At 58.4% G+C, this 25,692-nt stretch overlaps 2 protein-coding genes across 9 annotated transcripts; one reads left to right on the top strand and one right to left on the bottom strand.

The window, feature by feature from the left end:
- Positions 1 to 45: 45 nt before the first annotated feature.
- Positions 46 to 16,159, top strand: STX6 (syntaxin 6). 5 transcript variants are annotated; one of them, XR_010884826.1, is made up of 9 exons: positions 46 to 116; positions 1,699 to 1,868; positions 2,475 to 2,569; positions 4,511 to 4,573; positions 6,920 to 7,042; positions 8,370 to 8,476; positions 10,225 to 10,319; positions 12,421 to 13,493; positions 13,757 to 14,826. XR_010884826.1 is itself a non-coding variant. In XM_067300612.1 (8 exons), the coding sequence occupies exons 1-8, from the start codon at positions 82 to 84 to the stop codon at positions 14,992 to 14,994; spliced, it is 945 nt and encodes a 314-aa protein (XP_067156713.1). In that variant the 5' UTR covers positions 46 to 81; the 3' UTR covers positions 14,995 to 16,159. The 5 variants fall into 5 exon arrangements, 3 of the variants coding, with proteins under 3 accessions (XP_067156713.1, XP_067156716.1, XP_067156714.1); XR_010884827.1 differs by having other exon boundaries at positions 14,738 to 14,818; XM_067300612.1 differs by lacking the exon at positions 12,421 to 13,493 and having other exon boundaries at positions 14,738 to 16,159.
- Positions 16,160 to 18,421: 2,262 nt separating this feature from the next.
- On the bottom strand, positions 18,422 to 23,982 carry KIAA1614 (KIAA1614 ortholog). 4 transcript variants are annotated; one of them, XM_067300424.1, is made up of 8 exons: positions 23,929 to 23,982; positions 22,990 to 23,457; positions 22,697 to 22,760; positions 21,724 to 21,867; positions 19,923 to 21,266; positions 19,518 to 19,787; positions 19,248 to 19,432; positions 18,422 to 19,097 (listed from the first exon to the last, which is right to left on the bottom strand). In XM_067300424.1, exons 2-8 carry the CDS (start codon positions 23,444 to 23,446, stop codon positions 18,904 to 18,906), a joined length of 2,658 nt encoding a protein of 885 aa, XP_067156525.1. In that variant the 5' UTR covers positions 23,447 to 23,457; positions 23,929 to 23,982; the 3' UTR covers positions 18,422 to 18,903. The 4 variants fall into 4 exon arrangements, with proteins under 4 accessions (XP_067156525.1, XP_067156523.1, XP_067156526.1 ...); XM_067300422.1 differs by lacking the exon at positions 23,929 to 23,982 and adding an exon at positions 23,817 to 23,909; XM_067300425.1 differs by lacking the exon at positions 23,929 to 23,982 and adding an exon at positions 23,817 to 23,909 and having other exon boundaries at positions 19,248 to 19,429; positions 19,567 to 19,787.
- Positions 23,983 to 25,692: the final 1,710 nt, after the last annotated feature.

Below are 25,692 nucleotides of genomic sequence, written 5' to 3'. Positions count from 1 at the left end.
CGCGGGGCGGGGCGGGGCGGGGGCGCGCGGGGCGGCCGGGCTCAGTCGGCGGCGGCGGCGGCGAGCGGGGCGGGCGCCGCCATGTCCATGGAGGACCCCTTCTTCGTGGTGAAGGGGTGAGCGCCGCGCCGGGGCGGCGGCGGCTGCGGCAGGGAGGGAGGCCGCGGGGCTGGGGAGGCCTCGCGGGGGCGGGCACGGAGGCGCCCGGGCACGGAGGCAGGGCGCGGCGGTGCCCGGCTGCAGGTGCGGCTGCTGGCGGGCGCCGTGAGGCCCGGCTGGGCCGCGGCCGCCCGGAGCCAGGCGGCGGCGGCGGGGGCGGCCTGGGAAGCGGCGCACCTGGCGCGGCAGGACGCGCGGCCGCCGAGCGAGGGGAGCAGGCCCGGGCCGGCGGCGCGGCGCGGCAGGCACAGGGGGAGGCGCGGGGCAGGGAGACCCGTAGCTCCCGGCGTCGGTTTTTCCTCCCGGGTCAGCGTGGAGGCGGCTGGCGTTTCAGCCCGGCCGTGCTTCGTTCAGCCTGCTCTCCTTTCATTCATCGCTCCTCCCCGCTGCGAGCACCCTCCTCCGCTTTACACCAGCGCTTGTAGGTGCTTCCTCGAGTACGTTCCGGTTAAGAAAACAAACCAAAACTCTTGCTAGCAAGTAACGGAGGAAACTACCCACGCGAGATCCTTAGTCCTGGCTGCTGCCTTTAGGGAGCTAGAGGCAACAGCCTCCGAGCCATAAACGTGCGAGAAGAGGAGGAACGCGCGTCAGGGTGGAGAAAGGCTTCAGTGTAATGGTGCGATGTGAAGAGAGCTGGAGCCTCACGGCCCTCCGAGGGCTGCAGGGCCGGGACGTGGTTCACCCGTTTAGGCTTTTCCGACCGATAAACTGCTTTAATTCACTGGGGACCAGTGCACCTTGCACGATGCTGCGTGCGAGCTCTTTGACTGGCGGCCGCCCTTCAAGAGCCAGCAAAGCCTAGCTGGTGTTGGTCTGTCCGTCTGCCTCGTCCTGACTCGCCATTAGTCCAAGCGAATGGTCCGTGGTGTTTGTACGTACGGATAATCACACTTACCGACGGTTACCTGCCCTCTTGCCCCAAACCGTGAATAGGGTGCTCAGTGCTGTCAGCAAAGCCCGCACGCCCATGCTGTGGATACACGCTTCTCTAAAGAGCTGAGAGCAGCAGAAGAGAGTTCTGTTCGCTAAGCCCGTATAGAGGAGCCGTGTATTTTTTTAATGCTAAATTAAAATAAACAGTGCTGCACTGGACAGTCTGCGTGACTATATTGTGAGGACAGTTCTTGTAATTCTCTTTGCCCTTGGGGTATCTTGCCTAGGTAGTCAACAGTCTTTAGAGGAAAGATGTTGAGAGAAATGCAGAATAATAATTGCCAAAGAAGAGTCTTGTTCAGACAGTTGCACTGCCCTGTCTCGCTTTTTGTGACACTTGACAGAAGCCTCCCCTAAAGAAACGGGTCTCTCGGTTAATTGTGGTAGCTGAACTCTGAATTGTTGCTCAGCAAAAGGAGACAGGGTTGTGCACAAGTATGGTGAATCCTTATTTTACGAAATAAACTAAAAGCGTTTGAAGGAAAGATGTTTGCGGGAAGGCTGCACTTCCCTGCTCTGCTGGACTTGGGAACGTCCCAGTATGACTGCTGCAAAAAAACCGATAGTAATCCCTTCACTTCTCTTTAATTATCTTGACTGCAGGGAGGTGCAGAAAGCAGTGAATACTGCACAGGGGCTCTTCCAGAGGTGGACGGAGCTCTTGCAAGATCCCTCTATAGCCACAAGAGAAGAAATCGACTGGACCACTAATGAGCTCAGGAACAATTTGCGAAGCATTGAGTGGGACTTGGAAGATCTGGATGAAACAATTAATATCCTTTTTGTACTGCTGGTGCAGTCTTTGCAGTTAGAGACATGCAGTTCCCACCTTGTAATAAGCAGTCAAGTGCTAGTGCTCGCCAGTAGTTACTTTTTGCAGAAACCATGACTATTTGGGATTGAATTTTCAGTTTACCCCAGGTTTTTTCAAATTGCAAATGAGAGATGAAGATGACAAAACGTGTTCTGCAAACGAATTTCCCTCTGTGTTTTTGTTTTCCTTTTGAAAAGGTGTGTTTAAGAAGCTTTGTTGCAAAAACACTGTTCTGTTGAATGAACTTGGATTTCTGTGTAGTCAGTCCTACTCTAGGCTGGCTTCTAGAAATATTCCTTTTCCCTTGTGTTCAGCTGAGCACTCCTGCAAGTGCTGCACAGCATCAGACAACCTAAAACCACACCAGTGTGAGGTTTCCCTCTCGTGTGTTCTGCACAGTATGTGGCTGCCATGCTTTTTTCCTTTAGTTAATTGAATTTTGGGAAAAAGCACAGGTAAATGGAGGAGCTGTGCCACGTGATAGATTCCTTCGTGGTGGTCAGGGTTTCTGTATCTGTGTGTGTACTGCACCCTGAAAACAGTGATTCCTTGACTGGTTGTCTACGCATTGTTGAGGCAAACCCTCGGAAATTCAACCTCGATGCAACGGAGTTGGGTATACGGAAAGCCTTCATCACAAGCACGCGGCAGGTGGTCAGGGTAAGGAACGTGGGCTTCAGGTAGGAACAGGGCAAGAGGATTGGGGTGGAGGAGCTGCTTCAGTGGGAAAGCAGAAAGCTTGTGGCCATTTCAGTGGTGAACTGCAAACTGTTTTCCTCTGCAGCAGAGGATAAAGCTGTTGCCTTCTCCCTCTTGGGCTTCTTCCTCTTCCCCATATGCTTCCTCCATGGACTTCCCAGACAGGCTAGGGGCAGCGAGGATGCAGAGACCTCATTGCATCCCCTAACTGGCCCTTTCAGCTGCTTCTTTAAGTCTTCAAATATCTCTTGTAATGATGGGCCTGGAAATGCATGAAAACTGGAAATGAAGACTAAAGAGCCCTCTGTTATGCAGCGGAAACTGGAGTCTCCCTTCAGAGTTAAAGGAAATAGTAACTGTTTTTACCCGTATCATTAGTTTTCAAAACAGAAAGTCCCCTTTGAACACTCACTAGCGTTATTTACATGGTGACTTCAACTTCCTACTGCTACAAAACAGTCAAAACAGCCACTAGTTTTTATTTTTAACTGGGGGAAGTTTTTTTTAGTTCAGACTCGTGCTCTTAATTACCAGTCCTTCCAACAGAGGTGGGCCTGGCAAAGCTCTGCCTGCTGGGCAGCAGTTTCACAAAGTCCAGAGCTGCAGGCAGGGTTAAAGTGAAAAGACATGCAGTATTGACTGCAAAGGGAGTAACATTTGCTCACGTTGCTTTTAGGAAGGATTCAGAAACTAGACAGGGATTTCAATGACTTGATGGTAATAAATGGGGAAAAAAACATCTTCCCAAAAGCCTGATAACAAACTGCTAGTTAGGAAGTTTTCTCTGTATTAATATAGCACTCTCTGGCAATATGGCTTAGTTTCTGCTGTCCCTCATGACTTGGATGTTTCTGCTTCATAAAATGCATTGCTCTGGCTAGAAGCAAGTTTGTTATCCTACCTGTAATGCTGCGGTCTGGATACAGTTCTTAAGGCTTGCTGCTTGGGAACAGATCCTGAAGCCATGACGGCCCCAGGTAGCAGGCACGTGCTCGCTGACTTGCCCTCTGTGTAGTCTACTTCCCAGATGAGCAAGATCAGTCAAGCCTGCTCTATGGTCCTCTTTTTCAGGCTGCAAACTGCTGGCTAATGGATTTTGGAGCAGTGCCTCCTGCTGTTAAATGAGATTTTTTAGTGGCATTATCCAGGTGGCTTCCGGTTTCCACAGGGGGAATTTGTGATGCGTAGCAGCACGTGTGTTAGCTGGTGAAAAGTATCCGAGTTGGGTTCTGGTGCTCTTAGAAGATCTGTTGCACACCTCTGAGCAGTAAAACATACCTGCGTCTTCTGGTGACATCAGTAGATGAGATGGATCAAGCCTTGCTAGATCATACTGACTATTTGATAATCTATCCTGTAAAAACTGGGCTACTTCATAAAGTGTTTGGGAGCCTTTTATGACTAACCAGCTCCTACAGTATCTCGAGAACAAACCTTAATTCATAATGGAGAAATCTAGGCATAGAGAGGTTTGCCATAGGACAACAAATCTACCTTGGCCTATGTTGTGTTAAACCAGAGGCAACTGGGAATAAAGTGCAGGTTACAGGCTTCCAACACCTTCAAGCCAAGAACATAACTCTTCTTTACAGTCTGTTAATGAGAAGATTAGTTTAATCCTGTACAAATCAAAGTATTTCTGGCTTTGGAGAAGCAAAACTAGTAATAAATAAGGAATATTTTCAATATAACCCATTGCAAATGATTCTAGTATGAGTAAAACTATGAACTGTGATGGAGCTTTCTTCAACATCCTTCCAGGCTCTTCAAAACTGCATATGTTTTTAAGGAAAATCCCCCCACATGAAATCTCACTGGGTATAGACCGCATTGTAGCAAACTGAAACCGTCTGTCACCTCAAATCTAATGCTCACGTACTACTTCTTTCCTTGAACAAACAGGAAATGAAGGATCAGATGTCAAACTCTTCCATGCAAGCACTGGCTGAAAGAAAAAACAGGCAGGTGAGACTCAGAAACAGGCAAGTTAAATGAATGCAGTAGCTTTTTTAATACTTTAAAGTATGAGGAGGATTTATCAGCTTTAGCAGCTGTTGTCTTAAGGTATGCGTTACATGAAACTTTCATTTTCACTTACCCCCGGGGCCCCACATCCTAAAGTAGAGTGTATAGTGTTGAACAGAAGTGTTTAAAAGCTGTGATTACAATATATATCCTGTTTTGTAGCTCATCTCCTAAAAACATTTTTGCTGGCAAGGGGCTTACATGTTGTAACAAAGCTGAGTGTTTGAACTGCGTCTGTTTTGCTGACCTGTCATTCCAGAGCCCACGAGAGAGCTGGCTCTTGCAGGCACATTGCTGTCGCTCTCTTCCAAACCTGTCTCAAAGTAATCAGTTACCACTCACCATCTGTCTCTGTCGTCAGAACTGACTGTGTACAACTGTCAGTGTTGCATCACCCTTCAGGAAAGGGAATCTCCCTCCTTCGCAGGAGGAGCAAAGTCAGAATCCAAGGCAGTAAATGTAATCCTGTGCTCTACTGTGCTTGGGAGCCAGGATGCTATGTATCCTTACAAATAGCTACATCTCGTGATAGTTAACCTCATAAGAAGATGGAAGAAGTTCAAGGAGTCTCAGGTTGTCCGCACTCGTAATCTAAGTACTAGATGCAGCTTGTCCTCCCCTCCAGCTGACGGGGAAATTGTAAGGAGATCTCCAAGTCAGCTTCCAAAGCTGCCTCTTGTAAAAGTCGGTGTGCACTTAATACAACGGACTTATCTGAACTGAGTCAATCTTATCACTTGTGGCGAAAATGACAAACTCTGGAACAAGCTGTTGAGGAGAACAGAGCTAATTCTTGAGCTTGTTACGGGCTTAATTAACATGTTTGGAAAACACTTGAAGAAGCAAAGTCTTTTATACCCCCTGCTCAGGCAAGCCTGTAGACGTCTCTGCATTTTGCTGCTTTCCTTTCTTTGACGCTCCTGCTAGCTGTAGAAGGCCATATGGCCCAGTTCATGCAGTGACATCTGTTCAAGAAAACTGATTCCTCTTGGTATCTTCCTCCCCTTTCTCCAGTACCTCACCTTCCCTTCAGACTGCGAAGACTGAGCTGTACTGAGCTGCAGGGGGTTCTCCAGAGTGCCTCTGTGTTTGAGAGGCTGGCTTTTGGCTGGTGGTGACTTGACCCTCCCAGCGCTAAGCTAAGGTTGGGAAGCGCAGGCTACTGAAGCTGCAGCAAAGCTAGTGCACAGTGTTAAATAAGTGACAGTAGTGCTTGCCCCAGACTGGAGAGAATCAGGAACTTGCCCAGTATCTCGGGGGCGGACAAGAACAGATGTCCGTCTGGCTTCCTGCTTGCTCCCTCACTGCTTTCTCTGCCCTCCCTGACCTTTATAAACCAGATGAACCGTAGAACCCGTCTCGTGTTTAACCTATCTTAGTCGCCTGGTCCTTGTCTGGCTGCTCTTCACAAAGACGCCATTGTCCCGCCTCCTCGGCTGCCCACGGCCAAAAGCTGCAAGATGTTCTCATCTCGCCCTCCTACGCCTCTCTTAAAGAGTTGGCCTTGCCTCTTGCACTGGTGAGCAAAGCTCCCTCACCTGTTAGTAATGCTGCATGGTGCAGCTCCTCGCCTTGTGGCCGCAGTGGATTCTCCAGCATCTGTCGCTCATGTTACCGGTTCCAGGGACCGGATTTACTCGGCTGTAAAGCCTGCTTCTCCATTGGCTTTGCACATGCTTTTCCATTCAGGTTGCAGAGCAGGAAGCAAATGTGATCTTGTTTGTTGTTACTGTTGTAAATGGTGTGCAGGAGGAACAGGTAACTTGAATCAAAGAACCTGAGCCCTGCATACAATGCTGCATTGTTTATATGTCGCACAGTTTTACTCTGTCAACTATTGTGCTCCACTGGTTAAGTACTTTATCCACACCGTCTTAAGCCCCAGTCATTCTTAGCACAGTGTTCAGTTCAGGCTGTGCATCTGTTAACACTAAATATGTGGATGCTTCCCAGCTTACATGTCCTCCTTGCACACAGTACCACACCTTGAGCAGACTTTGGACTAGTGCAGACATCCTGCTTATGCTCTCTCCCTGTCTGTCAGTCGTACTCCAGCTCTCCTGTTGCTTCAGTGGTGTATCTGCAGCAATCAGGCTGCAAAGTTTTCCAAGGTTGGCACTGCATCGTTTTAGTTTGACAGCGTTCTGGCTGAGTAGCAATCGAGTGGGGAGGAAAAGGGTGCTGCTGTACGTGTTTATACAGGAGTTTCCACTTTCCCACTACACCCTGTAGACGGGCTGTGAGCAGACACAGAGGTCTTGCTAAGGGCTTTCTGCATCTGTTTAGGCACTCCTGGGAGAAAGCGGGAGTCAGAGTTGGAGCTCTGGACCTGACAAATACAGCCGTCTGGATCGGGAGCTGCAATTAGCAAATTCACACTTCATTGAGGAGCAACAAGCTCAACAACAGGTAAGGCAGCTCCTGTACAATGTCGACTGAATGGCCTTGATTGCCAAACGTGCGCCAGGGAGATGGTGTGCAGGATGCAAGAGCAAAAAAAAAATCCAGTCCTTGGCTGGTCTGAAGCCAGGAGCCTGATAACCCGCTGCTTAGCTGCAGTATATACCGGTGCTTGTGTTCTCTGTTCAGTGTGGCTTTGGATGCATCTTGGTGCAGAGTTTTTAACCCTTCAGACTTGTGTGTTCTGCTCTGTACAGAAGACAACAAGATGATCTGAAAACTGGAGCCTGCTAAATTTGAATATTGCAAGGATTGCTGAAATCCTTGGAAGAGTAGAAACGTTGGGAAAAGGAGAGTGCCCATTTCTTTTATGCAGCTTTCCCTGGTTAAAAAGTGAGCTGACGTTTGCTGCTGTTTATGTGCGTCTTCACCAAAATAGACTAAGCAGGAGCACGTGCCTACTTCCTTTTTCTGCTTTGACCACAAGATTCGCTAGATCTGCATCAGGGCTTTGCTAGAATCCCTGGTGCCATGGTTCACTGGAGCTGGTGGAATTTGTTTGGAGAAGTGCCGGGGCAGTGCACAGGTCCGCATGCAGCAGCCCACCCAAACGCAGGCCCTTAAATAGGCCACTTCTCAGAGGCAGCAAACTCTGCAAAGGCTCCTGACTCATCACGCTGCTCTGGCTTTCAAATGAGTTTTACCTAGTGACTCTAGGAAGATAAATAGATTCAAAAGTAGGTAACTAGGGTAAACCTAATCCTTAGCATGACTGTGCCCTGAAAATGACTTAAAACATCAGCAGACCTATTCCTTTGGCACATTCAGAGCCAGGCTTGTTATTTTTAGCCATAGAAGTTGTAACAGCCTTTTACTCGCATTAACTCTTCATTAACTCTGCAGTGTGCTCTGGGTTGTGTTCCCTCGGGCACAGCAGCAGCGTGGCTCCCAGGTGCCTGCTGTCGTACCTGCGGAAGGCAGTGAGGTTTGTGGAGGTTTTGCTAGCCAGGGGCTCTAGCTTTGAAGAGTCTTCTTAGTGGTGGGTGCACAGGGAAAGGACGCGGTGTGGCTGAGTCGAGGCTGGATTTGCAGGAACAGTAGGAGGGACTCTGCAGCTGGCTGTGGTGCAGGGATGCCTGGGAGGCTTTCATGCTGCTGTCAGTTCTCGAGCATTTCTTAGAAATGCAGTCCTGGTTCCTGGAGACTTAGACCTGTTCCCAGGCTCTGCAGCTGAAACTGGTGGAGTTAGCAAGCATCCATCCAAGCAGCTGGCTTTGACCCAGTTGCAGAAGGCAGCAGAACTGTAATTGCCCATTTCGCTTCTCTTTGGCCCCAGCTGATTGTCGAGCAGCAAGATGAGCAGTTGGAGCTGGTCTCTGGCAGCATCGGGGTGCTGAAGAACATGTCGCAGCGCATTGGCGGGGAGCTGGAGGAGCAGGCAGTGTAAGTGCTGAGACCCAACACCGAAAACGCTGGGGGTGCGGGGCTGGCTGCAGCACGTCTGGGGCGGGGGGAGGTCCCTCGCTGACACACCTTTACAGCTGTCAGGGCCTTGAATTTCCTCATCCCTTAGGCAGTCACTCCTAGCTGCCCCCTGCAGCGCCCTACACTGCCTTTGATTTCAGGCAGTGGAAAGCATTTGTTATTCAGGCCTTCAAGGATCCAGCTGTAGTTGTCTTCCTTTGAAAGCCTGCACCTGGGGCAGGTTTAGCTGCCAGTTTTACCTTTCATCTCTCATAGTCTTTTTAAACACTCCCCTTAAGGCACGCAGTTCTGCTCCTTTGACTTCAGGCAGCCAGCAGTACTGAACAGATGAGGGAGGGCAGTCATGGGTAAGCAGGATACTAGGCGCTTTCCCACTCCACAGGTTTTTGTGCTACCCCGGGTAACTGTTTGGGGTTGCACGACTCAGTAGCTCAGAGCCCTGTGCCTTGCTGGGTTTGAAACATGCAGCACAGAGCTGCTATTCATAGTTAAAGCTAAAAATAATGCTCACCCACGCAAAGGGTTAAAGGGTAGCTCACACAGTAGTTTGCATCCAGCCATTTACATATAAATTAGACTTCTTTCCCAGTGCATGTCCTTTGCAAAAAAGTGCACAAAGTTTCCAGCTACGCAGGCTTGCAACTTAGGCGTGAACTTAAATGGTTCATACCTAAAATCTCCTTGTTTGGCTGGTAATAGTCTGGAGGGCTCTACCCCTTGTGAAGTGATGTTTCCTTTGATGGATAGGAGGAACTTTAAATGCACCATTTATGAAGTCCTGCAGCATATCTGTGCTCTCACTGAAGCAGGTCAGTGTGGTATGTCTGTTCCAGATCTTCACATATGCTGTCAGTGCTTCCTAGAGAGTAGCAGATAGTTAAGGCGATAGGTTTTTTTTTTACAACTCTTTTCTACCCCAATGAAGGTTTAACAAAAAGGGAGGACAGAAAAGATGGGACCGTGGAAGAAATCTGAGCCCCCTAGAACTCCACGTGAAGGAAGCTGTCCTTTTAAGCATGTGCAAACTTTAAAATCCTGCCTGTTGAAGATGGGTACCTTGATTAGGGATGTACTCATTTGTCTTGACATAGATTCTTGCCACTGACAAAACACTGCTTCAAAAGGCTTTCAGATCCATTACAGTTGCTGCGTGAAGGAAGTAATGGGGTAACTTCCATACAGAGCTTAAAAGGCACAGTAAAAGCAATTGCAAATCTCATTCCTGCTTGATACATGACTGACACAAGATTTCTGCTTCAGCTGCAAGCCTTGAACAACAAGGCAGATTTAAAGTCCAAACATTGCCTAAATCTAACCGTTCTCTGCTATTCATGGATTATAAATATGACTTTCATCTTAGAAGGAGGAAAAACCCTGCTCCTCACCTTGCAGAGATCAGTGGAGCTTACCTGCAAAGTGCCTGTGTGCATTCAGGGGGATCAGTCCAGTGGGAGTCCCAATTGAGTTCACTTTCCACCAAAGCAGAGCTGCTGCTTGAGCAGGTTCTTTTTTTTCTTTTTTTTTCTTTTTTTTTTTCCTTTTTTTCTTTTCCCTTGGGTGCTTTCAAGAGAGCAAGCTGTGTTGTTTTTCTTTGCTACGGTCTGATATGCTGATCGCTGGTGTTTTGATCAGTGCATGTCAGCACACAGAGAAATCCTGAAGGGAGGTGTCGCTTGTTAATTAGTACTGCACTTCTCTGTCCCCAGGATGCTGGACGACTTCTCTCATGAATTAGACAGCACTCAGTCACGGCTTGATAACGTCATGAAGAAGCTTGCAAAAGTGTCTCACATGACTAGCGGTAGGTCCTGGGAAGGGGGGTCTGACCCTGGAAAGGGAGAGACAAGCCAGTGGATTTTAGGGCTGTGATGCGTTGCCCTCTTACCCACTGACGGTCTGCCCAGACCTAAGAAAAAGAGAGGGAGCAGCTTCTTGCCAGTGCCTGAGAGGTTAAAGATGGGGGAAGTACTCCAAACCTTGCAGCTGCTCGTGCCGAGACCCTGCTCTGTAGCCTGTCCTCAGCTTTTGTTTTATTTACCAGATGCCTTTCTGTTTGTGCTGCTACTGCTATGGTGGGAAAAATACCTCTCACAGATGATGTATAGGGACGCTCTGCAGCCTTCCGCTGTGCTGCAGTTTCCTAGGCTGCCTGCCTAGCAAAGGCTTTCAGGGTGACACAAAACAGTTGCAGCTATGTGTGGCTTCCCCTACTCAGACTCTCAGCTGCAGCAAGCCCCTTCCTAACGCCCAGCTCCCCGCACAAGGCATTGCTGGCACGTGGCGGGAGCAGCCTGGGGGACTGCAGGCATGCTGTCGGCCGGAAGCCTCTTAGCTGACAGGGGACAGAGGTGATTTCAAATGGGGGGGGAGGTTGAGCCCACAAGAAAAGCCCTTATAAGGCTGTGCCTGAACTCGGTGGGTCTCGCAGCTGGCTGGGTGCCACGGTAGTGCAAACAGGAAATACAGCGTGCCTGCCGGGAAGTCCCTCGTCACTCGTTCTCGTTACGAAGCACTTACTGCGTGCTGTGTGATAGCCTCCTCTGTTATCCCCTCTCCCGTGGATACGTGTGTGGTTTGTGGAAGCAGGAGCAAGTCAGGAAGGAGAAGAGTGTTCTCGCTCTGCAGGATTAGGCTGGCCAGGAAATTTACAGGGTTATTGAAATAGGGCCCTGTACAGACAGACTGTTCAGAGCGCTGACGGTCTCCTTCGGGTTACTGGTGCTCTTGTGGCAGCATGGCTGCTGGCAAACATTGCCTCTCTTGACTTTGCACCAGGAAAAATGCTTTGATCATTGCAAAGTGCTTCTGATAGTCGTGAAAGACCATCACTAGCATCACAAATGACAGGGCTGATTCAGGGATGTCCAGGAGGGCTCTAGCCAGTGCTAGCTGCAGTGACCCTGCTGTGTTCGAATGGGGGGGGGAGGACAGCAGCCCTGCACCCCCGTTGCACTGCCATCTAACGGGCTTTCTCTCTGGCTTCGCAGATGTGGCCGCAGGCCGACAGCAGCTGTGAAGCCTTGCATTGCCCCCTCAAAGCTTGCTGCAAACAGAGCTTATCTAGGTAGAGGTCTGCACTGCACAAGTGACTCCTGTGGTTGCCTTTCTAGTTCATATTGCACGAGAGCTGTTGTCCAGGGGCCGTGGGGTTCCCAGTGCCGGGAAGTCAGAACCAAGCGTTAATTCAGATGGAGGTCTTCCACTGCGAGAGTGAAATGACAGACGTCTTAGAGCGATAGTGCAGGCTGACTTATTCTTGCTACGTAGCATGCACTAATACATCCTCTCTAAAGAGCGGAATTGGTCTGGCGATGCAGTGAGCTCCCTGAGAAAGCTCTAAGACGTGATGCAACACTGAGCATCTGCAGAACATTCCTATGGCCTGAGAGGTGTACCGAGACATCTGGGAAGGAGAAACCTCATTCCTGGGACTCTCTGATGGAGAGCCGGGACAAGCTGTTCCCAGGCAGAGCTATTTTAGAAACCTTTCTTTGGACCCCTTTCTCTAGCAAACAGGTTACACAACAAACTAGCAGCAAAACACAACAGCTCTCTGCTTGTTCTTCCCAATAGCTTTTGAACTAGCTTATCAAATCTGCTTGAATTTGGCTAAGGAGAAACCTCAAAATTCACACAGCTGTCAAGAAAACAGCCAAAATCCTGCAGGAAAAACAGTGTGGCCTCGCTAAGCTTTGGGCTGCAGTGGGAACTTGGCCCTTTCCAACAGCGGGGAGCCTGCAGAGGGACATGCTGTTTGTCCTGCTGGTTGTGGAGCTATGCCTTTGCCTTTTTATGGCTTTCCTTTAGCTGAAATTGGGATTCTAGCAGTACACAGTGAAGAAAAACTCTCCCCCCCCCTTCCATTTTAAAATAGGAAAACTGACACTTCCTTTTTCTTCCAGATCGACGGCAGTGGTGTGCAATTATCATCCTCTTTGTTATCTTGCTGGTGGTGCTCATCCTGTTTTTTGTCCTGTGATGGACTGAACTTCCTTGGACACCCCCCTTCCCGTCCCCCCGCCCCCTTAAAATGGGGAAATGAAACTGTTACTGTTTCCGTCCGCCCTCAGAGATCCCTGTGGAGAAAACCTGCACCCAGCTCTTACTGTTCTCCTCTGAGGACTCAATGCCTGTGGCTTGGCTCCGCCGTCATCTGACTGTCTCGTCGCCTGGCCCTGGGGAGGGGGGACAGAGGATTCACGTGGTTTGTGGCTCCTCTGTGCCAGGGCCGTGCCGCTCTGCGTGGCGGGCTGCCTTCTCTCCCGGTGCGGCAAGGAGGGCGCTAGATCTGGACCTAGGCAGCTAGAAAGGACTTTACCACTGTGTTTCCACCTCTTGCAGGCGTGAGCCGGTTGCAGCTCGGAAGCGGTCCCAAGCCACCCGTGGTCAGATGCAGGAACAGAGCAGCAATTCCTTAGGGGGGGGAAGGGAGGGGGGATTATTTCACTGAGCATTAGGAACTGCGTCGCCAGGCGGCTGCGTGGCACTTGTACCCTTGCGGGTGGCCACTAGGGAGGCAGCGTGGCCCCGGAGCACCGGCTCTCCCGGCTGCTGTTTCCATTTCTACTTGGGCCACCTCCGCTCCGCAGCCGGGCCCGAGGCCCCCCGCCGAGGCGAGTGTTTTGGCAGCAATGCGTGCGCACCACGCTTCTGAGCGCGCCACGCCGCGGCAGGCGCTTGCCCACCAAAAGCATTAGTCAGAAGAGCGTTGGCTCTCAACTGCTGACAAAAACCCCAATGTGAGCGTGTACCTGCGCATCCGGGGCGACGGAGGGGAGCGCTGGCCTGGCCGCCGGCTTCCTGCACACTGGATTGCCCTCCTCTCGGTGGCGGGGATCTGACTCTGCGCCGCGCTGCTGAATTCGCTCTAAAATACTACCGTGAATCTGGAGCAAAGCGTAAACATCCAGCACTCCTGGGAAGAAACTTAGATGCTGCATGTAGGCAAACCGTAGGGGATACTGTCCTGCCGCAGGTGAGGCAGTTGTCGTGAGAAACTCCAGAGCTTTAAACTTGTGTTAATGCACTGCAAGCTGAAAGCTGGCAAACAAACATTAGCCTGAGGGTGAATTTCGTAAAGCTTTCAAAAGCCTCCTTCGTTATACAAGCCTCTAAAGCTCATTGACTGATGCTTTCCTTGCCCTTGTATAACTGAATAACTGCTTCTGTTTAACAGCTGCTTCCCTTTGGCGAGTGATTTGTCAGTTCTAAAATAAGTTGTTTTTTTGTTTTTTTTAGGAAAAGAACGTTAAAGATTTTTTTTGATGACCGTTAGAGCCACATTCTGTGGATGCAAGATGTGCGTTATCAGAGGAATAGGGCTTAATTATGTATTTTAACTGCATATGAACATGTAAATAGAATGTCTTAACTTTTCCCAACTAATATTTTTTGGAAACTTCCTTTGTAAGAAACCAAAAGGCATGAAATTCAAAGCTAGGTCACTTTTCTGTATTCCGGCCCAGTCCTTTTGTTACCTCTGACTTGTCCCAGAAGTGTCGGTTAGGCCTAGTTTTCTTGCTCTTACAGCGAATTAGGAGTTATAGCCAATTAGTTGAAACCAAAATGTGGTCTAGAAAGCTCACCCTGGCAGTATTACTAGGGAGAAACACAAGTAGGGGTTTTGTGCTGCAATAATTGATTGCAGAAACATGGGGTGACTCTTGATTTTAAAAAAAAAAAAACTACTAAAGTCTGTTTCCTTATTTAAGTTTCTTTAGGGAAAAAAACAGAGTCAGGACAAGCTGACTTGTGCTGCCCATCTGTGTCTCAGATGGGGCTGGGGGAGGAAGTTAATCAGTGCTGACACTAAGACTTCCACAAAAACCGCAAACCACCCCTGAAAATCATCTGCCCTGGGAGTGAAATTCACCATCTAGGTGACTCCGGTCACCCTGGACTTTTAGCCCATGCTTAACATTCCTCTACACACTGGTGTTTGTGGCTCAGTTTAAGCTACCGCATGATTTACTGTTCAAGCGGTGACGCACTGAAAGTAGGCAGCATTGTGCCTTTCACCGCGAGGCTTGGGAAGAAACCGTATCACGCTGCCCCGAACTGTCGGGGTGGAAGCTGTTGTAATTAATGCACACGTGTCCTTAACACTAACATGCAAAAATTATTTTGGCAATTGCTCTTAATTATTGCACAGTGTCTTGTTTCTCTTGGTTATGTTGTATTAAATACATGCTGTCTCCTTTCCAATAATTGCTATTACAGTATCTGTACACCTCTTTGGGTTTAATACCTCTCCAAGACTAGATTTGCAGCGAGCACAAGTCCAGAAGGTGCCAGTCTGCGGTTATCCTCTCCGGGGACCTGGGCACGATGCAGTCCTGCTCCGGTCTGTCCCGCCTCGCTGTTGTGGAGAGGATTCGGGCCGGGGAGGATCTGGGTGTGAGCATCGCAAACTGCTCACGCTCGTCTTCTGGGGACAAAGCACCCGGCCGCGCGCTTGGGATTGCCGCCTTCTCTGAAATGACCAACCGGCGACTCGTACAGTCGGGCACCCGGAGCCTACGTTTCGCAGACTAGAGGCGACGTGCAGGGGAAGGAAAACGCAACCTCTGCTTTAGCTTGCCCCTACTCTGGTTTTAGGCAGGCTGAGCGCACGTGGCCCCAACAGACTGGGGCATAGGGCTCTTCCTTTATTTATATACCTCCGTTCCTCACATTATTTTAAGCGTGGTCATGTGTTCTCCAAGAATTACTTCTGATGGTTCTTGCAGAACTGCTCCTTTGCTTAGGAAGCTGTTAGTCTAACGTATTACCAGAAGGCGGCTAGAACTCCTGGGCTTACGTGTCCGTCTAGATGTCATTGCTAGCTACCAAATTGTCTTTGATCGTCTTTCCTTGTACGTTTGCTTTTTTTTTATTGTTGTTGGTGGTGCCCCTTCGTTTAATGCTAAATAAAGGCATTACTGCAGGCCAGCGTGTCACGGCAGAAGAAGTAACCTGTTGTTCTCGTAGTGATCCTTGCTGAAGGGACGAGCAGGGTGGTTTCGGGGGCTGCTGCTGGACCTCGGCAGATAGAGCCTCGCTTCGGCAGCTGCTCGCTCAGCCCTCTCCCGCGGGCTGGGCGCCTGCCTTCCTCTCTGGTACCCAGGCCGTGGTGCCAACTAGGCAATCGCTCCGCCAAACTACGGCGAGGCAGGCCAGGCTCTAGCGACGTCCAGGCGTCTTTCCTGGTGGTGGCCAGCTCCTGGGCGCCGCGCCGGCATGCAGAGGACCTGGTGAGAGGCAGCCAGGGCGAGGTGGTCCTGGTGGCTCTCGCTGGGCATCACCCACCTGGTTTTTAAGGCATAAATCACAGCCAAGCCGCTGCTCGAGCAGATGAAGATTTCCCATTATTTTCCTGTCCTCCGGTCGGTGGCAGGCAGCCAGCGCCTGGCGGGCAGGAGGCTGCTCTGCTTCTGGCTTGCGCTGGCAAGCCTCGTGACCCCTCCTCTCCGCACAAGGGTTTCGGAGCCAGCCCCAACAGCAGCAGCGAGGTGGCACGCGAGCGGCAGCCGAATCCCCGGCGCTCGAGGGGGCTGGGGCACGCTGCAGGGGCGCGCAGCGGGGGCTGCCTGCGGGCCACCTGCTCGCCGGAGCTCGCTTTGTGCCCCTGCCGCGCTGGAAATGAGACGGGGCAGGCGAGCTCGCCTAGGAGAGGCTCCTAGCCTGTCATTCGATCCGGACGCATCGGCTCCATCAAAGCGCCCGCGGCGCGGAGCCCCGCCACAGCCGCCCCGAGGGTGCGGCGGCGCCTTGGCTCGCCTCCGGCCCGCGGCGCCACGAAGGCAGCTGCTGCCCAGATGTGCCGGCGAGGCGCCGCCGCTGCTCGTCCTGCCAGGCTGCCGCGCAGCACGCGGAGGCCAGCTCTGCGCCTCGGCGCGGCACGTGAGCCCCCAGGCTCTGCAACCCCGCTCGTCGCGGCTTCGGCAGCCTGGAGGGGCCCGGCGGAGCCGAGGCAGGAAGCGCGGCTGCAGGAGGGAGCCGGGGGCTCGCCTCGCCTCGCGGTGCCGCCTCTGCGGGCTCGTGGGCGTCCCGTCGCTGCTACGAGCAACGTTTGGGCACTGGGTGCAATGGAGATGCAAAGCTGCCCGGGGGCAGCCAGGAGCCGGGGGAGCTGCTGCAGCTGGGAGACAGCTAGAGACCATCTGAGGAGCATTTTAAAATAAGCTTACTTCAAAGCAAGCCTGAAGTGCAGTCAGTGCAGAAGTAGATGGTGCAGCCGTGCTGCAGTTTGCAAGTCCACTGGGGCGAGCAGCTGGCAGATGAGGAGGTCTGATGGACATCCTGGAACAAGAACCCAAAAACCCCAGAGGCAGAAATGCAAATCCCTCTGTAATTAGGGGTAGGTACTTGCCTCAGCACCCCTCCGCTCGGCCCTGCCTGAGGAGGAGGTGGGCTCACCCCTGCCTGGGAGGGATGGTGGTCCTGAACGAGGACCGCTTGGGCGAAAGGAGCTGGGGCTCAGCTGAGTCCCCTGTTCTGCACTGGCTTCCCACAGGAACAAGCCTGCAAAAATACAGCTTTTTGTGTGGTTTCACTGAAGTTTCCACCCAAAAACCTTCTCCTGCAAGTGCTGGTAATCACCCTACTTTCCCAGGCCTGGTTGCACTGCCCAGGGTAGCACTGAGGGAGCCCAAACGCGCAGACAGGCCCAGGCCAGGCACTGGTAACTGATGTACAGTCGGGTGCTGCAGACAGGGTCCGATCCTGCCTAGCTGCTGTCTGGTTAGCAAATGACCACAGCCTATTTACTGAGCAGGAAAAGCCTCCCTGGGAGCCTCCATCCCTGCAACAAGCCGGAGGATGTGGAAGGGACGGGGCCACCCTGCGCCGGGAGGAACAGCCCCGTGGCCACGCTCGCCCCGGCTCTGCCTTGCAGCAGCATCCCACCAAGCTGGCACCGCCGGCACAGGGCTCCCCTGCCTCCGAGGAGGAAACCTGATTCCTGGTGCGGAGGGGAAGGCGGCGGAGACAGATGTGCACGGGGGACACGGCCTGGCCGGCCAGGACACGCAGGGGAAGCGCAGCGCGTCAGCCAGTCCCGGAGGATGCACCGAGCACAACAGGACATCCTTACCCGCGCCGGAGGTGGAAAAGGGCCTTGCAAGAAGCGTTTCCTTCAGCAGGGAGCCACCATGCTGTGACTCCGCAGCATCGCCCTTAAAATCCTGCCTGCAGCCCTGGCAGCCTGGCCGGGCTCCTGGCAAAGCCAGGCTGGAAAGGCTCCTGGCGCCGGCTTGGCAGTGAGGCCGAAGGGTGATGTTTTGGGGCTGAGCGGAATGATTTCCGTCCTAGCCCCACGGTCCGTCCGCCTGGGAAGGGGGAGCCCCTGCTGCCCCCAGCCCCTGCTTTGCCTCTCACGCAACCCAAGCGCCCCGGGGCGGACGGCGCTTTCCCTTTCAGCCCTCGGCCGAACCAGAGGGACGGTTTGGGCTGTGAACAGCCCTGGGCGCCTTCACCCCCTCTCTGCAGCGCCCCCGAGCCGCCGGGGCGTCTCCAGCGTTACCGCATCATCGCGGGAAAACCCTGCTGCTAATAAAGGGGGGGGGGGAGAAAAAACCCTATTTTCTCCCCCTTGTTTGGCACAACGTGGAGAAAAGCCAGCAAGCAAATGAAGAGCGCCCGAGCCGACGTGCAACCGCCGAACCCTCGCGGGACGCGTGCGGAGCCCCAGCGCCCCCAGCTCCCACCCCGGGCCACGGCGCCGGCCGCCCCAGCGGGAAGGAGGGTCCTTTCGCTCGCCCAGGCGCCGGCTCGCCCTCGCCGCGGGATGCCGGCGGCCACCACACCGTGCTCTCGCCTCCGCGCGCGCAAGGCCCCCGCGCAGCCAGGCAGGGCGCTCGGTCCGAGCCGGGACCCCCTCAAAACAGCCGCCCCAGCCCTTCGCCCCTCGCTGGCGCCCGAGAGCCGCGGGCAAGGAGACTTCTGTCACCGCGTTGTTGGTTTTTCTTTCTTTTTTGGTCAGTTTGAAATAATTTAAGCGAAACCCGACAACCCACGGGCAGAGGTTTCCAACGCTGTCGAGGAGCCCTTGGGGACCCCGAGGCGGCTCCTGGGGATGCTGGACACGGTCTGTGGCGGATCCTGCATCAGGTTTCCCCCCGTCCATGCTGCGGAGTGAAATATTGCACAGGAAGAGCCCAGCTCCTCGCGTTTCGGGGCAGCGCGGACGCAGGGCGCCTTTGCCCTCGGCACACGCAGGAGCCTGCTCGTGCCGTCCGTGCTGCGTCCCGGCCCCAGCCGGATGCGCTCGGAGCAGGGCGGCGAGGCTCCCGGATTCGGCCGGACCGGTGGAGCCGGCCCGCAGCACGGCCCCGGTGCCTGAGACGGCTCCGGCGGCGGCTCCAGCGCCTCCTCCTGCCGAGCGCGCCGGGGCGGCCGCCTCGCCGCTACCGCCGGGCCGGCCGCTGCCTCAGCACGCGGAGGCGCAGGGTGTCGGCGCGGAGCAGCAGCTCGCGGATGCGGGCCAGCCCCAGGCCGGACACCGCGGCGCCGTCGACCTGCAGGATCTCGTCGCCCACGCCGAGGAGCCCCGCGTACAGCTTGGCCGTGCCGGCGTCCGCCATCTCCTGCACGTAGACGCCTGCCAGCGACGCGGGGCGAGACGAGGCGAGGTGAGCGCCCGAAACGGCCCCCGGCAGCGCGCGCGCCTCCCCGAGCCCTGCTGCCCCGAAACCAGGCAAGGGGCGCCCACCCCGGCGGGACGGAGGGGACGCGCGGACCCCGGCGGTACCTGTGTCGGGCCGGCCGTGGCCGGAGGCGACGCGAAAGCCGAAGGCGCCGTCGGGGGGCCGCCGCAGCTCCAGCTGGCTGGTGCCGTCGGGGAAGACCTCCAGCACGCGCCCCACGGTGCGGAGCAGGTCGGGGGCGCCGATGTCCTCCGCGCTGAGCGAGCGCCGGGGCGCCGGGCCCCCTCTGCTGCCGGCGGAGGCACCGAGCTGCCGCGGGGCCGCGCGGGGAACGGCGCCGTCCCTGCCCGCCCTCCCCGCCGTGCCCAGCCTACCTGCGCCCCGGCTCGGCCACCAGGTAGGCGCTGGCGCGGGGCGCCTTGCCCAGGAGGGCGTGCAGGTTTTGCACGGAGGCGGCTCTCCGGGGCGGGCAGAGGGGGCCGGGCGCCGCGGGGCCGGGCGCCGCCGGGAGCTGCTCCATGCTGTAGCAGCGGAAGCGGCCCAGGCGCTGCTTGGTGCTCCGGCCCAGGCTGCACAGCAGCTTCCTCAGCCCCGCCGCCGAGGGGCTGCCCCCCTTGCGGCCGGCGGCGGGCTCCGGCGAGCCGCTGCGGACAGAGGCCCTGCTCAGCGCCGCGGGCACGAGGGATGGCGACGCGCCGCGGCGGGCAAAACCTCAGCCGCCCCGTGCCAAGAAAGCCGCCGGCAGCCCGAGGGACGCGCGGCCCGGCGCACCCACTCACCTGCGTGCCGCGCTCCCTTTGGGCCCTCGCTTCTCCTCCACGGGGTGCACCACCGCCTCCGCCGGGGCCGGGCGGACAGGGACGCCGGCGGCATCGGGCTGCGGCGACACAGCTGCTGCGACAGCGATGGGGTCAGTCCCCGCCGCGCTGGGCCCCCCCGGGGCGCTGGGGCCGGCAGCATCTCCGCTCCCCGCGGGGACGCCCGCAGCTCCGCTCGGTCCCCGGCCCCGCATGCTGCTGCAGCTGCTGGTGGCCGAGGCGCGCAGGGGGCTGCCAGGGGGCCGCTGGGAGCTGCAGGGGCCCGGGCGCTCTGCCGGCCCCAGCGCCACGGGGGCAGCGGGCTCGGGGCACCCGCTGGCTCGGCTCGGCGCCCGGGGGCTGCCCGTCCCCGCAGCTTTCCCGCACGGCACCGGGGAGCAGCCCTTGCTGGCGGCGGGGGGAGCAGGGACGTGGGCGGCCGGCTGCGAGGAGGGGGCTCTCCGCGGCCCCGCGCCCTCGTCCCCCGCCTCTCGGCCGCCGGCTTTCCCGGGCGGCACAGCGCATGGGGAAAACGCCTCCAGCCCGTCGGCCAGGGGCTCGGTCCCCGCGGACCCCTTCGGCCCCCGGGGCTCCCGCGAGCCCGAGTCCCTTCGCCCGCTGGCGTCAGCGCCACGCCGCTCCTGCTCCGGCGGCTCCCTGCCCGGGGTGGCCGCGGAGGCGCTGTGCCAGCGGGGCCGGGGGTGCCCGCGGCCGCCCCGGGGTCCCCCCTCCTCGCTGTCCGTCCGGCAGCCGTCGGAGGTGTCGGTGCTCTCCAGGGCCGAGTCCGCGTCATCGAGGGAGGTCGCGTCCCCGATGTAGGTCTCCCTGATCTTCTCGGTGCGGATGCGCTGCCGGGAGGGGAGGATCCACAGGGGAGACCCCCGGGGGCCTAGAGTCCTGGCTTTCGGCTCCGGCGGGGGGGCGTCCGCCTCCTCGCGCCCGCCCGCGCCGTTCCCTGCGGTCCGAGGGTCCCCGCTCCGGCCGGCCGCGGGGGCGCCGAGGTAGGAGCCGCAGGCTGTGCACTTGCCCCCGGCGTCCCCCCCCGCCGCCGGCCCCTGGTCGGGCTCGGAGAGCAGCGGGCCCCGGCCCAGGGAGCAGAGGAGCGAGCCCAGCGCCCGGCGCTGCCGCAGCTGCAGCCGCTCCCGGTAGCGGGCCTCGGCGTCGCGGGCCGACTCGTCCTCGAAGCGCACGCGGGACGGCGAGGGCCCGCGCGCCCGCCGCGGCCCCCAGCTGGACTCCCCGCTCGACGAGTCGCTCAGGCTCCCGCTGGCCGGCGCCGCTCCGGCCCTCTGCTTCGCCTCCGGGGCCGGCGTCCCGCTGGGCTCCCTACAGCGAGGACAGACGGACGGACAAGCTGTGGGGCTGGTGGGCAGGGCTGCATCCACTGGGAAAACCCCTCTGCAGCCAGCAGGGGAGGGGAAAATCCCAGGGCAGGGCCGGGCGGGTTGCACGTGAAAGGGCAGGAGAGGAAATTCAACCCAGCTGCTCTTCAGCTCGGGGCAAAAAGGCCGCGACGATGCTTCACCGCAGCCCGTATCTAACGGCGTTGCAGACTGCAGAAATACTTCCCAGCCCTCGCTTTGCGGCCCGACCCGGATCGCCTCTCCTTCGAGCCGCGGCGTGCAGTTAGCTGGTCTGCAGAGACCGCATTGCACGCGGTCCCCGTGTGCCGTGGGGCGGCTACCCCCGCCGGGGGACGCGGCGCACGGCCCCGGGGAAATCCAGCTCTCCAGGAGGCGCCCGGGGCCGGCGGGAGCGGGGCGGCCGCGGCGCGCGGGCTCACCTGCGCCCCGGGGGGCCGGCGGGGAGGATGTCGTGGCTGGCGCGCAGCGGGTTCGTCCGCGCCTTCATGCGGGCGCGCTGCAGCAGCTGCTTGGCCTGCTCATGCCGCGGGCTCAGCGTGAGCTCCGGCCCGGCAGCAAGGGCCCTGCAGCCCGGCGAGCGGGATTAGGAAAAAACAACAGGGATTAGAAGTGGTTTAACGGTGACGACGGCGCTGCTCGGCCCGGAAGAAGCTCCCGGCCTCCAATCCCCGCGGCCGGACCCGCGCACAGCCCCGGGAGCCAGGACGAGGGGCGGACGGGTGCAAATGCTCACGGGCTGCCTTGCCGACGCATGCGTGCACGGGGAAACCGAGTCACGCGCCGCCTCCGACCCCCGCGGGCACCTCGCCGCCCCCAAGGCGGTGGGAGCGGGTTTGCTCAGGAGGAAGCGTGCCCTGCTCGCTGCTCGCCGCTCCCTTCCTCCCTCCGGCGCCCGGCCGTGGGGACCCGCGAGGACGCGCACCCCGCGCCGGCGCTGCCGTCCCCGTTGGCTGCCGCCCTAATCCCCCGACTAAAGCGATCGGCTCAGGCAGGCGCTCGGGGAAGCCTGGCGTTAACCCCTGCGCGCCGGGGAACGCGGCGCCGCTGGGGAAACCCTCCGCAAGCCCCCGGTTTCGGACGCCCGGCTCCGGCATCCTCCTGTGCTGCCCGCTCGCGGCCCTGCTTGCCCGCCAGCCACCCTATTCCTTATTTTGAGTCCCTATTGCGGAGGTTTATCGTTAGTCCAATGGGATCATTGCTGCCTCCATCCTCTTCAGCCCCTGGAGCCCGTCTCTGTCCACGTCCCTGCACCCTCCCGCCTGCCGGCCCTGGAGTGGGGCGCCCGCGGGGAGCCACACGCAGTCCCGTCGCCACCACATGGGATTCACCTGGAATTAAGAAATAATGAGAAGGGAGGAAAAGCAAAGGATCATCTGGCCTCAGCCAACCTACCTGCAGCCTTCGGCGTCCGGCAAGGAGACGCCCGAGTCCCAGTCGGCATCGCTTGCCAGCGGCTCTGCAACGCGGGAGACGGGTCAGCACCCCACGGAGGTCCCGCACCACCCCGGCATGCCACCCCGGCACACTGCCCCGCTGCCGCGGCCAAGCACGTCGCCAAACTAAAAATGCACCAGCCGGCCCATCCGCCACATGTGAGAGCGCCAGGGAAAGGCACCCCTTGCTCCCGGGGTGCCCGCGTTCATCGGGAACTTCCCCGGCACCTTCCCGCCGCGCCGAGCACCCACCGTGAGCGGGGACGTCCCGCGGGGGCCCGGCGGCCGCCCGGCCCGGTGCCGGCCCCAGCACCTCCTGCAGCAGCCGCCGGTTCCTCTCCACGCGCTGCGCCAGCGAGAGCCCGCCGGTGCCGCCGCCGGCGCCCGGCATCCTCCAGGGCCCCCCGGGCGCGTCGGTGCCGGCTCCCGCGCCGCCGTCCAGCAGCCCGTCCGTCAGGTAGGTGCGGAGCTGGGCCCGCGGCTCGGCGGCAGCGGCGGCGGCGTCCGTCCCCGGCTTGGCCCGGCGGGGCCGCGGCTTCCTGGGCGAGGGGCGCTCGGGGGCGGGCGCGGGGCCCCCCGGCCGCCCGGCGCCCCGCTTCTCCTTGAGGGCCTTCACCTTGCCCTCCAGCACGGCGTGCGGCCCGCCGGCCTCGGGGCCCTCCGCCGGCGCGGGGGGCCGGGGCGTCGCGCCGGGCGAGCCCCCCTCCATGCCGGGGCGCCCTGCGGGGAGAAGACGTGCCGGAGGGTGGGATCCACTTCCCGCAGGGGGAGGGAAGGAGGGAGGGAGGGATGCAAGCAAGTGGGAACGTGGCACCCCGCCAGCGGGGAGAAACCGGCCGGAGAAGCCCAAACCCACGGCTGCCTTGTCCCCGCTGCCGCCCCGCAGCGCCCGGCCCCCCGGAGCATCCCGGCTCTCCCGGGTGGCTCCGGCAGGGGATGGAGGTGTCACCCGCCCCACGGCCCTGGGACGCCCCGTCTCCCAGCGGGATCCCCACGGCCCTCGGGGCCGAGCCGGCAGCCGGCGGCAGTGCAGCCGCCCTGGCCAGGCCGCGCGGGCGGCAGGCGAGGGGCTTCCTTACCCCGCTGCCCTCCCTGGGGGCCGGAGCAGAGCATCCCAAACGGGCCGGGAAGAGGGAGAGGAAGGCGGAAGAGGGGAAGGAAGCAGGCAAAAAAAAAAAAAAAGGCACAAACCAGCAAATCGCGGCCCCTTCAGCCGCGCCAGGGCTCCGGCGCTTGGCTGGGCTCCCTCGCAGCCCTCCCTCCCTCCTTCCCTCCTCCTCCTCGGCGGCTCCTGCAATCCAGCTGCAGGGCGAAGCGCGCCTGCGACGCCGAATACCCGGGCACCCGACCAAAACCAGCACAAATCATGCAAAACGCAAACCCGCTCCCCCTCGCCCCCTCCCCGCCAGCTCCGGGGCGGCCGGAGGAGGGTCACCGGGGCCCCGGAGGCGGCAGGGGGCCGGGGGCCGCGCGCCCCGGCGTAACCCTACACCCCGAGCGAGCGTGGCGCGGGCAGCAGCCCTCGGCGCCTTGGCCGGCCGTCAGGAATGTCCTTTGTTTGGGCCGCGATTCGGGAGGCGAGCGGGGCCGGGAGGGAGGGAGGGAGGGGTGCGGGAGCCATCCGCCCGCCCGGCTCCTCCGAGCAACGCCGGGACTCGGGGGCCCAAACAGCACGGCCCTCCCCAAAATCCCCATGCCCTGCGGGATGCCGCTGCGAGGCCAGGCTGGAAGCAGGCTGGAACGGAGCTGCACGGAGCCACGCCGGAGCTGAGCCTTTTGCGCTCTTGTGCGTTATCCACCCCCGAAGCAGCTGTGGGGCACGTCCCGGCCTGGCCCCGCGCACACGCGCCCCCCAGCTCCGGCGGGGCGGCGGGCGGCCCGGTCCGGCTTACCTGGGCGCTCTCGGGCTGCAGAGCGGCCGCCGCGCCGGGGCTGGGGCGGGAGGCGATGATGCGCTGCAGCAGACACGGGTGCCGCGGCCTCACCCTGCCGGAGCCACGGGCAGCTGCGGCCCCGCCGCCGGTTTAAGCTGCAGCTTTTGATATTCGTGATTGGTTTCATAATCCCGACGAAAAGGAAATCACCAGGATTATGAAATTGTTCTAATCCCCCCGGCTCCGGCTGCGCCTGGCCCCGCCAGCACGAGCAGTAAGAAATCACCCGCATCTTCTTAAAACCTCCTCCCGCACCTGAGCGGCCCCGGAGGTTGGTGCGGCCACCGGCCCCGGCCCGCGGGCTGCCCGCAGAAGGGGCATTTCCATTTCCAGTGCTGGCCCGGCCTCCCAAATCCCATCACGGCTGCAGAAGCACCCGTGGTTTCATTCCCGTGGGCTCTTCCCGCATGGGCACAAAGCTGGATTGAGAGTCGACCGACGGGAGCCTGCGAGCATTGACCCTCGCTCCCAGCACAACTCACCGCGGCTCCCTCGGGGCCAGCGCTCCCGGGTGCCATCGGAGCGGGCATGGGAATCCTGCCCTGGGGTGCACAGTGGGACAGCGACGTCCGCGGGCCAGCGCGGGCTGAGCCCTCCCATCCCGTCCTCTCCCGTCCCACCCCAGCACGGCACGGCACTCGCTGTGGAGCCGCAGCAGGTCAGGAGACGCAGTGCAGCAGGGCTCTCGTACGGCAGGAAAACGGCGGCTTTCCGCAGGCTGGGACGAGTGCCTTGCTGTAGCGTCACCTAAGGGATGTTTTAGGCCCACAAGGTCTGCCTGGGGCGGGCAAGGGCGAGGAGAAGCAAGGATTTAAATGCCCAAGTCGGGGGCAAGTCTCCCAGTGAGGGGCCAAAGCAAGGACATCCCGGGTGCCGCACAACCAGGGCAGCGCGGGGAGAGCGCTGGGTGCGGAGGCGAAACGCCCCGGCAAGCCGCTGACGGACACGAGCGGGAACAGGCCAGGATTAATTTCAAGGCACTGGCTCTTTTCTGGAGGAAGATTGATTGCAAGAGACGATG

This window comes from Apteryx mantelli, chromosome 8 (genome assembly GCF_036417845.1).
Source record: "Apteryx mantelli isolate bAptMan1 chromosome 8, bAptMan1.hap1, whole genome shotgun sequence".
NCBI lineage: Eukaryota > Metazoa > Chordata > Aves > Apterygiformes > Apterygidae > Apteryx > Apteryx mantelli.
Note: the sequence above shows the minus strand (reverse complement) of the source record. Positions and strands in the feature narration are given on the sequence as shown.

Bases quoted from the DNA above. Each gene is read 5' to 3' on its own strand.
- KIAA1614 (XM_067300422.1), bottom strand. From the start codon at position 23,850: ATGCTCTGCTCCGGCCCCCAGGGAGGGCAGCGGG. The intron at 21,267-21,723 runs GTGAGCCCGCGC...TCCTCGCTGTAG, and splicing joins GCCGGCCCCCCGGGGCGCAG to GGAGCCCAGCGGGACGCCGG. The intron at 19,098-19,247 runs GTACCGCCGGGG...CGTCGCTGGCAG, and splicing joins CCACGGCCGGCCCGACACAG to GCGTCTACGTGCAGGAGATG.
- STX6 (XM_067300612.1), top strand. From the start codon at position 82: ATGTCCATGGAGGACCCCTTCTTCGTGGTGAAGGG. The intron at 8,477-10,224 runs GTAAGTGCTGAG...CTCTGTCCCCAG, and splicing joins GAGCTGGAGGAGCAGGCAGT to GATGCTGGACGACTTCTCTC. The intron at 10,320-14,737 runs GTAGGTCCTGGG...TTGCTATTACAG, and splicing joins AGTGTCTCACATGACTAGCG to TATCTGTACACCTCTTTGGG.